Below are 12230 nucleotides of genomic sequence, written 5' to 3' on the forward strand. Positions count from 1 at the left end.
AAATTGAATTTTAGGGTAGATGATCTCACAAACAACATTTCCTCCCCCTCCCCACCCACCCTGGTCACTACACAGAAAGGAAAACATTCTCTAGAAAACTGAGGATCAACATGGCAATTTCTGTTGTTTAACATTTACAATTTTTAAAGTTTTAAAAATAGAAAAATACATTTATTTTTCTTTCTAATGCAGCCAAAAAAGCATGTATTTCATAACAAAGTATTTACCAGTTTTCATATGTTAATGAAGGTATTAAGGCTTGATTTTTCCTTTAATAACAAAAAAGGAAGTGTAAAAAAAAAAAATTACTATAATGAAGATCTCCAAAAGCTAAGTAACACATTATAAATTAGACACAAAGTTTCATGGGGTCTCTTAGATCACAAAGGATAAAGATGATTAATTTGCTAGTGGTCCCTGTGATTATGGGGTTCAACTTTTATATACCAAAAAAAATCCCACTGCAAAAGCAACTTTAAGGAACATCCAAATTACACTGTTTTAAAGGAATTTTAGTGAAATTTTGTGGATAATATGCAAATATCTGCTATTGCCTGGAAGTTTTTATGTGGTCTCAAAATTTTTTTCATAATATATTTATAACAAGGAAAATTTCCTAAAGTAGTTTCATTTTACCATCTTCAACACATGGAATTTCCAAAGAAGAAAACTTTTTCTGTGAAATCTGTGATGTTCCCAAAGAAGTGGATCTTTGAATCTGGAAGGAAAGTTAATTCACTGTCAGTTAGCACACAGACTTTTATTATACGTTCTAAGACAATTCTGACAACACACACACACACACACACACACACACACACACACCTCAATCTGAATTAACTGGAAAAAAATCCAGCCTGAATTAGAAAGTTAATTTGTAAAATGTAGATTTAAAGAAGTGCTTTTACAATTTCAAGGCTAAATATAAATTGCAGAACTGTTATAATCAGTTAATCAGAACTGTTATAATCATATGTATACACACAGAGACATGCATGTTTCTATGTGTGTGTATTAGTATGTGCTATAAACATTTTCAAAAAACTAGAGAAGCAGTAGTTAACCATTGAGGAGAGGGACTGGAAAAGTGAAGAAAGGTAGACTTATTATTTCATTCTTTTGTTTACTATTTGCACCTTTTACTATTTCATCATTCTGTCTTTCAGTATGTAATTTAAAAAGTCTATTCACAATGAATTGAATTGTTTTACCCAAAATTTCTGTGGCTGTTACAAATACTGTTTGTGGAATTTTCTTTTTTAACTCGTGCTTTCATTAATTTTGAAAATACATTACCTGAAATGGTTTGACAGGGACATTTACTTCAGTTGCAGGTGGGGGTTTTGGGATGCTTTCAATCAATTCCAATATCCCTTGCAGTTTTTTATCTGAGATTCGTAAAGAAATCAGTGGTAAGTTTCCAAAAATCTTGAATCTGTTTCAAAAAGACAGAAATCATTATAAAAAGATGACTGTTCATCTTAAATTATCTAAGAATAATAAAATGTGATTTTAAGTACTAAATATTATCTACACAGTCCATGGGACAAATTATCTCACAATCTACAGTCAAATTCCCATCATTTTACCTTATTAACCAATCTCATCAGCTGAACTAACGTCATTATTTTTCAAAGGCTTATTTTCCATTATTATTATGTTTACTATCCCTCTGCTATTTTGCCAATGCCAATTGACAATCACTATTTATGAAGTGTTTACTACAGACAGGCATTAAGGAAAACACTTGATATGCATTATCATAAATAATTCTCACAACCTAATAGGAGGGAGACAACCTATTTCTGCTCGCTGTTTCTTATAAGAAAGAAATGTGTACATATGTACATGGTTCCTATCAGGAAACTAAGGTTGGCAGGTACAAATAACTTGTCCAAGAGATTATATATTTAAAACCAGGTTTAGAAATCAGGTCTGAATGAAAAATCAAAATCATATAAGTAGATGCATGTAACAAAATCCAATACCCATTCACCATAAGAACTCACAGTAAACTAGAACAAAGAAGAACTACCTCAACTTGATGACGAATATCTTTGAAAAACTTACAACTAACATCATACTTAACAGTGAGAAACTCAATGTTTTCCCACTAAGATTAGGTGCAAAACAAAGATATCCCTCTCACCACTCCATTTCAACATCACACTGGAAGTCCTTAAATGCAGTAAGCCAAGAAAAGAAAACAAAAAGCATACAGATTGATAAAGAAGACATAAAACTGTCTTTGTTCACAGACGACACGATCATCTATGTAAATTATCCAGAAAAAAATTCCTGAAACTAATAAGCCAATACAGCAAAGTTGTAGGATATGAGGTTAATATGTAATAGTGAATTACTTTCTTATATACCAACAATGGACAAGTATAATCTAAAATTAAAAATACAATACCATTTACATTAGCACCCCAAGAAAGTAATACTTAGGTATAAATCTAACAAAATAAATACAAGATCTGTATGAGGAAAACTGTAAAACTCTGATAATATATTAAGAACTAAATAAATGAAGAAATATTCCACATTTAAGGGTAGGAAGATTCAATCTGTCAAGATGTCAGCTCATCCCAAACTGATCTATATAGATTCCATGCAATCACAATCAAAATCCCATCAAGTTATTTAATGGATATTGACAAACTGATTCTAAAGTTTAAATGGAGGGGCAGAAGACCCAGAATAGCCAACATAATACTGAAGAAGAGCAAGGTTGGAGGGTTGATATTCCCTGACTCAAGACTTACTGTAAAGCTACAGTAAGCAAGACGCTGTGCTATTGGCAAAAGAATAGATAAACAGATCAATGGAAGAGAACAATGGAACAGAACAGAGAGTGCAGATACAGACCTCCATAAATATAGTCTACTGAATCGCTGACAAAGGAGCAAAGGCAAAATAATGGAGCAAAGACATTCTCTTCAACAAATGGTGCTGGAATAAATGAATATCGACATGCAAAAATTAATTCAGACAGGCCTTACACCCTTCACAAAAGCTAATACAAAGTGGATCACAGACCTAAATTTAAAATGCAATACTATAAAACTCCAAAAAGATAAATCAAAGAAAACTTAGATGACCTTTTTAGATACTTTTTAGATGATCACTTTTTAGATACAACACAAAGGCACAATTTATGAAAAAAATAATTGATAAGCTGGATTTGGTTAAAATTATAAACTTCTGGGACTTCCCTGGCAGTCCAGTGGTTAAGACACCACACTTCCACTGCAGAGGGCACAGGTTTGATCCCTGTTCGGGGAACTAAGATCCCACATGCCGGCGCCAAAAAAATTAAAAACTTCTGCTCTACAAAAGACAATGCCAAGAGATTTAGAAGACAAGCCACAGAGTGGGAGAAAATATTTGCAAAAGATAGAACTCATAAAGGACTATTATCCAAAAAGTTCAAAAAAATTTTTTTATTTTCTTATATAGCAGGTTCTTATTAGTTACCCATTTTATACACATCAGTGTATACATGTCAATCCCAATCTCCCAATTCATCCCACCCCCACCCCCCGCCACTTTCCCCCTTTGGTGTCCATACGTTTGTTCTCTACATCTGTGTCTCTACTTCTGCCCTGCAAAACGGTTCACCTGTACCATTTTTCTAGGTTCCCCATATATACGTTAATATACGATATTTGTTTTTCTCTTTCTGACTTACTTCACTCTGTATGACAGTCTCTAGATCCATCCACGTCTCTACAAATGACCCAATTTCGTTCCTTTTAATGGCTGAGTAATATTCCATCGTATATATGTACCACATCTTCTTTATCCAGTCATCTGTCGATGGGCATTTAGGTTGCTTCCATGACCTGGCTATTGTAAACAGTGCTGCAATGAACACTGGGGTGCATGTATCTTTCTGAATTATGGTTTTCTCTGGGTATATGCCCAGTAGTGGGATTGCTGGGTCATATGATAATTCGATTTTTAGTTTTATAAGGAACCTCCATACTGTCCTCCATAGTGGCTGTATCAATTTACATTCCCACCAACAGTGCAAGACAGTTCCCTTTTCTCCACACCCTGTCCAGCATTTGTTGTTTGTAGATTTTCTGATGATGGCCATCCTAACTGGTGTGAGGTGATACCTCATTGCAGTTTTGATTTTCATTTCTCTAATGATTAGTGATGTTGAGCAACTTCTCATGTGCTTCTTGGCCATCTGTATGTCTTCTTTGGAGAAATGTCTATTTAGGTCTTCTGCCCATTTATGGATTGGGTTGTTTCTTTTTTATTGAGCTGCATGAGCTGTTTATATATTTTGGAGATTAATCCTTTGTCTGATGACTCATTTGCAAATACTTTCTCCCATTCTGAGGGTTGTCTTTTCATCTTCTTTCTGGTTTCCTTTGCTGTGCAAAAGCTTTTAAGTTTCATTAGGTCCCACTTGTTTATTTTTGTTTTTATTTCCATTACTCTAGGAGGTGGATCAAAAAAGATCTTGCTGTGATTTATGTCAAAGAGTGTTCTTCCTAATTTTTCCTCTAAGAGTTTTACAGTGCCCAGTCTTACATTTAGCTCTTTAATCCATTTTGAGTTTATTTTTGTGTATGGTGTTAGGGAGTGTTCTGATTTCATTCTTTTACATGTACCTGTCCAGTTTTCCCAGCACCACTTATTGAAGAGACTGTCTTTTCTCCACTGTATACCCTTGCCTCCCTTGTCATAGATTAGGTGGCCATAGGCGCGTAGGTTTATCTCTGGGCTTTCTATCCTGTTCCATTGATCTATATTTCTGTTTTAGTGCCAGTACCATAGTGTCTTGATCACCGTAGCTTTGTAGTATAGTCCGAAGTCAGGGAGTCTGATCCCTCCAGCTCCGTTTTTTTCCCTCAAGACTGCTTTGGCTATTCGGGGTCTTTTGTGTCTCCATTACAAATTTTAATATTTTTTGTTCTAGTTCTGTAAAAAATGCCATTGTTAATTTGATAGGGATTGCATTGAATCTGGAGATTGGTTTGGGTAGTATGGTCATTTTCACAATATTGAGTCTTCCAATCCAAGAACATTGTATATCTCTCCAACTGTTTGAATCATCTTTAATTTCTTTCATCAGTGTCTTATAGTTTTCTGCATACAGGTCCTTTTTCTCCCTAGGTAGGTTTATTCCTAGGTATTTTATTCTTTTTGTTGCAATGGTAAATGGTAGTGTTTCCTTAATTTCTCTTTCAGATTTTTCATCATGAGTGTATAGGAATGCAAGAGATTTCTGTGCATTAATGTTGTATACTGCAACTTTACCAAATTAATTGATTAGCTCTAGTAGTTTTCTGGTGGCATCTTTAGGATTCTCTATGTATAGTATCATGTCATCTGCAAACAGTGATAGTTTTACTTCTTCTTTTCTAATTTGTATTCCTTTTATTTCTTTTTCTTCTCTGATTGCCATGGCTAGGACTTCCAAAACTATGTTGAATAATAGTGGCGAGAGTGGACATCCTTGTCTTGCTCCTGATCTCAGAGTAAATGCTTTCAGTTTTTCACCATTGAGAATGAGGTTTGCTGTGGGTTTCTCATGTACGGCCTTTATTATGTTGAGGTAGGTTCCTTCTATGCCCACTTTCTGAAGAGTTTTTATCATAAATGGGTGTTGAATTTTGTCAAAAGCTTTCTCTTCATCTACTGAGATGATCATATGGTTTTTATTCTTCCGTTTGTTAATATGGTGTATCACATTGATTAATTTGCGTATGATGAAGAATCCTTGCATCTCTGGGATAAATCCTACTTGATGATGGTGTATGATCCTTTTAATGTGTTGTTGGATTCTGTTTGCTAGTATTTTGTTGAGGATTTTTGCATCTATATTCATCAGTGATATTGGTCTGTAATTCTCTTTTTTTCTAGGATCTTGTCTGCTTTTTGGTATCAGGGTGATGGTGGCCTCAAAGAATAGAATGAGTTTGGGAGTGTTCCTTCCTCTGCAATTTTTTGGAAGCCTTTGAGAAGGATGGGTGTTAGCTCTTCTCTAAATGGCTGATAGAATTCACCTGTGAAGCCATCTGGTCCTGGGCTTTTGTTTTTTGGAAGATTTTTAATCACAGTTTCAATTACATTACTTGTGATTGGTCTGTTCATATTTTCTGTTTCTTCCTGGTTCAGTCTTGGAAGGTTATACCTTTCTAAGAATTTGTCCATTTCTTCCAGGTTGTCCATTTTATTGGCATTGAGTTGTTTTTAGTAGTCTCTTAGGAAGGTTTGGATTTCTGCGGTGTCTGTTGTAACTTCTCCTTTTTCATTTCTAATTTTATTGATTTGAGTCCTCTCCTTCTTTGTCTTGATGAGCCTGGCTAATTGTTTATCAATGTTGTTTTATCTTCTCAAAGAACCAGCTTTTAGTTTTATTGATCTTTGCTAATTGTTTTGTTTCTATTTCATTTATTTCTGCTCTGATCTTTATGATTTCTTTACTTCTGTTAACTTTGGGTTTTGTTTGTTCTTCTTTCTCTGGTTCCTTTAGGTGTAAGGTTTGATTGTTTGAGATTTTGCTTGTTTCTTGAGGTAGGCTTGTATTGCTATAAACTTCCGTTAGAACTCCTTTTGCTGCATCCCATAGGTTTTGGATCGTCGTGTTTTCATTGTAATTTGTCTCTAGGTATTTCTTGACTTCCTGTTTGGTTTCTTCAGTGATCTCTTGGTTGTTTAGTAACATATTCTTTAGCCTCCATGTGTTTGTGTTTTTTACGTTTCTTTCCCTGTAATTATTTCTAATCTCATAGTGTTGTGGTCAGAAAAGATAATTGATATGATTTCAATTTTCTTAAATTTACTGAGGCTGATTTGTGACCCAAGATATGATCTAACCTGGAGAATGTTCCGTGCACACTTGAGAAGAAAGTGTAATCTGCTGGTTTTGGATGGAATGTCCTATAAATATCAATTAAATCCATCTGGTCTATTATGTCATTTAAAGCTTGTGTTTCCTTATTAATTTTCTGTTTGGATGATCTGTCCATTGGTGTAACTGAGGTGTTAAAGTCCCCCACTATTATTGTGCTACTGTCTATTTCCTCTTTTATAGCTGTTAGCAGTTGCCTCATATATTGAGATGCTCCTGTGTTGTGTGTATATATATTTATAATTATTATATCTTCTTCTTGGATTGATCCCTTCATCATTATGTAGTGTCCTTCCTTGTCTCTTGTAACATTCTTTATTTTAAAGTCTATCTTATCCGATATGAGTACTGCTACTCCAGCTTTCTTTTGATTTCCATTTGCATGGAATATCTTTTTCCATCCCCTTTCAGTCTTTATGTGTCCCCAGCATATATATATGGGTCTTGTTTTTGTATCCCTTCAGCAAACCTGTGTCTTTTGTTTGGAGCATTAAATCCATTCACGTTTAAGGTAATTATCGTTATGTATGTTCCTATTACCATTTTCTTAATTGTTATGGGTTTGTTATTGTAAGTCCTTTTCTTCTCTTGTGTTACCCACTTAGAGAAGTTCCTTTAGCATTTGTTGTAGAGCTGGTGCGGTGGTGCTGAATTCTCTTAGCTTTTGTTTGTCTGTAAAGCTTTTGATTTCTCCGTAGAATCTGAATGAGATCCTTGCCGGGTAGAGTAATCTTGGTTGTAGGTCTTCCCTTTCATCACTTTAAATATGTCACGCCACTCCCTTCTGGCTTGTAGAGTTTCTGCTGAGAAATCAGCTGTTAACCTTATGGGAGTTCCCTTGTATGTTATTTTTCGTTTTTCCCTTGCTGCTTTCAATAATTTATCTTTGTCTTTAATTTTTGTCAATTTGATTACTATGTGTCTCGGCATTTTTCTCCTTGGGTTTATCCTGCCTGGGACTCTCTGCGCTTCCTGGACTTGGGTGGCTATTTCCTTTCCCATGTTAGGGAAGTTTTTGACTATAATCTCTTCTCATATTTTCTCAGGTCCTTTCTTTCTTCTCCTTCTGGGACCCCTATAATGCGAATTGTTGCATTTAATGTTGTCCCAGAGGTCTCTTAGGCTGTAGGCTGTCTTCATTTCTTTTCATTCTTTTTTCTTTATTCTGTTCCACGGCAGTGAATTCCACCATTTTGTCTTCCAGGTCACTTATCCATTCTTCTGCCTCAGTTATTCTGCTATTGATTTCTTCTAGTGTATTTTTCATTTCAGTTATTGTATTGTTCGTCTGTTTGTTTGTTCTTTAATTCTTCTAAGTGTTCTTTAGTTCTTCTAGGTCTTTGTTAAACATTTCTTGCATCTTCTCGACCTTTGCGTCCGTTCTTTTTCCGAGGTCTTGGATCATCTTCACTATCATTATTCTGAATTCTTTTTCTGGAAGGTTGCCTATTTCCATTTCATTTAGTTATTTTTCTGGGTTTTATCTCGTTCCTTCATCTGGTACATAGCCCTCTGACTTTTCATTTTGTCTATCCTTCTGTGAATGTGGTTTTTGCTCCACAGGCTGCAGGATTGTAGTTCTTCTTGCTTCTGCTGTCTGCCCTCTGGTGGATGAGGCTATCTAAGAGGCTTGTGCAAGTTTCCTGATGGTAGGTACTGGTGGTGGGTAGAGCTCTCAAAGAATACTTAAAGCTGAATAATAAGAAGACAATCTGGTTGAAAAATGGACCAAAGATCTTAACAGACACCTCACCAAATAAGATACATAGATAGCAAATAAGCAAAGATGTCCCACATTATGTATAATCAGAGAAATACAAATCAAAATAAGAATAATGAGATAGTACTACACACCTACTATAATAACCAAAATCAGGAATACTGACACCACCAAATAATGGCAAGGATGTGGAGCAGCAGGAACTCACAATTACTGCTGTCTGAAATGCAAAAGGGTATAGCCCTTTGGAAGACAGTCTGGAAGTTTCTTAGAAAACTAAAGATACTCTCACCATATGACCCAGCAATTGTGCTCCTTGATATTTACCCAAAGGAATTTAAAGTTATGTCCCCACAAAAACCTGCACATGCATGTTTATAACAGCTTTACTCAGAATTTTATATGAATCAAGTTTATCCACAAAAATTTTATATTCCAATTTTATCACCAAAACTTGGAAGCAACCAAGATGTCCTGCAGTAGGTAATGGATAAACTGTGATACATCAGATAATGGAATATTATTCAGCACTAAAAAAAAATGAGTTCTCAAGTCATGAAATGACAGGGAGGAACCTTAAATGCATATTACTAAGTGAAAGATGTCCATGTGAAAAGGCTTTCTCTTCTCTAATTCCAACTATATGACATTCTGAAAAAGGGAAAACTATGGACACAATAAAAAGATCAGTGCTTGCTAGGGCTTGAGTGTGACAGGGGAGGGATGAATAGAAGATTTCTAGGGCAGTAAGAATACTCTATATGATAAACTCTATATGATACCACAATTATGGCTACATATTATGCATTTGTCCAAACCCATTCAAGGTACAACACCAAGAGTGAACCATAATGTAAACTATAGACTTTGGGTAATTATGATGTGTAAATGTCGGTTTATCAATTCTAACAAATGTACCACTAGGTGGGGGATGTTGTTAATGGGAAGGCTATGCATGGGTGGATGCAGGGGGTGTATGGGCAATCCCTGTAGCTTCCTATCAACTTTTTTGTGACACTAAAACTGCTGCAATATGAAGAAAGTCTTTAAAAAGTAATAATGATTTTAAGAGACTGACATCAAAGAAAGAATAAGTTTTCGTTCACCATTTTTATCCCTGCATTTTAACTTACTTTTTCAATCACACACAATGCTAAAAATATACCTGAATTACTTGAGAAAATTATAAGCTTTCTTTTACCTCCAGTAACCTAAGTATTTGTAACTAATCCCATACATCCTAATTTAACAGGTACATATTATAGATCTGTCTCATTAATGTACCTAAACTTTTCAATTTCTTTAAATATGCCAGCTTAACAACCTGAGTATGGCAGGTGCCAAAATAATACCTACCAAATAACAGAGGATTTCCTTTTATCTGCCTTAAACTTTTTAAGCTCAAACTTCAAAGGAAGTTGCCTGATACTTGTAGAGTTCCAGGACTTTATATAATGTCATATCCACTTTATACTGCTCACAACTTACAAAACTGAAATCAAATGCTTCTCAGATTTCATCTTTCTAAATCATTATAGTTTCTGCTTGTGATTGTTTTCGGCACAATTTTCTGGTCCTAACTTATAGCCATTTTAGTATCATAAGAATACTAGTACAGAAGGCTTTCCTGGTGTCTTCTGCCTTTATTCGTTGCGTCTGGGTATAACGCACTGAACCAGAGTTTGGCAAAATATGGCCATGGATTAATCCAGCCTGCTGCTTATTTTTGTAAATAAAGTATTAACTGGAATACAGCTATGCCCAGTTACTAAGTACTGTTTATAGCTGCTTTCATGCTAATATAGCAGAGTTGAGTAGTTGTGACAGACAATACAACTTCAAGCCTAAAACATTTAATATCTAGCCCTTTAAAAAAGTTTGCTGACTGTTACACTGGATTAATCTCTCATACTCTTGCATTCCATTATCTGTCTATATATAGACATTTTAACCAACTGTTTTAATTCCTGCTAGGCTATGCATATTCCCTACATTACTGGACGTAAATTCTCCCTAATCATAGATTAACAGAGCAATCTAAAGCAAGGGAAGTTAGCCATTTCTTCTCTCAGAGTAATATCACTTTTTTTTGGTACCCTGTAACATCCTAGATTTTAGCATATTTAAGTATAAAATGCTGAAAAAAAATCTATTCGTAAACATGTTTGCAACAGGAAATTACATACATCTTTGTCCTTTCTCACATACTGACAAACTTTAAAAGAAATATCAGACAACAGTAAATAGGCAGGAGGACATTTGGGAAGGAAGCCAAAGAACCTAAGCGTGTCTAAAATTAACCTATACCTAATGCTTGATTGTAAACTACAGCAAAAGGTATAGAATGGTTTTCTTTCCTCTTCTCTTTCTCAAACCAAATTCCTGGCATTCCTCTGCTTTAAGACACTCAGAGTCCCAGTTTGATACTCTTGAATAAGGAAGTCTAAGAGAATGAGAGTAAACTGCACAATGTTTTCTAGAGAATTGAGTCCTATAATTTGAAAGGCAAAAAAAAAAAAAAAAAAAAAAAGAAGGCGTGTAGGTTTCTCTTAGGTCTCTTTCTTTCACATGGTGACAACAGTAAGTAGTATGAACCGGGTCTGCAACATAGCATATGGGAAAAAGACCAGGCTATCACTACTTCCTACTATCCCTTCCATCCATACTTGAGCCACAAAACCTTGAGCACTGCTACATGAGCATTCTCTTCTTGCCTCTCTAGTAACAATTTCACTTAGATTGTTTGGTAGTTGTTAGATGTGTCTTTCTTTAAATTTTAAAATGGATCTGTGGCTGAGGTTTGAATGCTTGCAAGGGAGACAAAAATTACTGGTGGAAAGAAAAGGTGAAAGGGCTAGCTACGGTCTTAAACTATAGGACTAAATCAGCTAACTAGTCCAGTCTAATTTAACAGACTTCTATATTTAGGACACTGGGCTCAAAGCATCAGTCAGCTAACAATAAAATATAAAGATCTCGGTAAAAGCAAACACACCATAAATATAAAATCAAGTATTGTGATTTTTTATTTTAACTTCACCTTTTATTTTCTACAGGATTTAGAAAATATAAATCTGTGCTAATGGGTACAATATATAATAAAGATATAACTTGTGACATCAATGACATAAAATGGAGGGGGTGGAGCAGTAAATAGTAGAGTTTTTGTATGCAATTAAAGTTAAGTTGGTGTCAATTTTTAAAAAATTGTCAACTTTACAATGTTATAGGTAATTTCCATGATAACTAAAAAGAAAATATCTATAGAACGTGCATATGTGGAAAAGAGAAGGGCAATAAAACATGTCAGAACAAAAAATCAACTAAACACAAACGAAGGCCATAACAGAGGAAAAAAGGGACAAAAAGCTATAAGACATACAGAAAGTAAATAACAAAATGACAAAATTAATTTGTTCCCCATCAGTATTTATTTTAAACATAATGGTTTAAACTTCACAAAGATATAAATTGACAGAATGAATTAAAAAAAAAACGATCAAACTATATGTCTGCAAGAGACTGACTTTAGATCTAAGGACACAAATAGTTTGAAAGTGAAAGATATTCTATGCAAATAATATCCGAAAGAAAGCAGGAATGGCTATAGTATCAGTCAAACCAGACTGTAGG

General features: G+C 34.8%; 1 protein-coding gene across 3 annotated transcripts in view; it reads right to left on the reverse strand.

Annotated features, from left to right (window-relative positions):
• The window catches only part of VPS13A (vacuolar protein sorting 13 homolog A), a 237088-nt gene that overhangs the window by 146345 nt on the left and 78513 nt on the right, over positions 1-12230 (reverse strand). For all 3 annotated transcript variants that reach the window (XR_010944991.1, XM_067744120.1, XM_067744119.1), the window contains exons 23-24: positions 1297-1435; positions 637-718 (exon numbers count right to left, since the gene is read on the reverse strand). Coding sequence is in view for 2 of the 3 variants with exons in the window: in XM_067744120.1 (XP_067600221.1) it covers positions 637-718; positions 1297-1435 (221 nt within the window). In the remaining variant the exon portion in view is untranslated. The remainder of the gene's footprint in view (positions 1-636; positions 719-1296; positions 1436-12230) is intronic.

The sequence above is a fragment of the Pseudorca crassidens genome, chromosome 7 (assembly GCF_039906515.1).
Source record: "Pseudorca crassidens isolate mPseCra1 chromosome 7, mPseCra1.hap1, whole genome shotgun sequence".
Lineage (NCBI taxonomy): Eukaryota > Metazoa > Chordata > Mammalia > Artiodactyla > Delphinidae > Pseudorca > Pseudorca crassidens.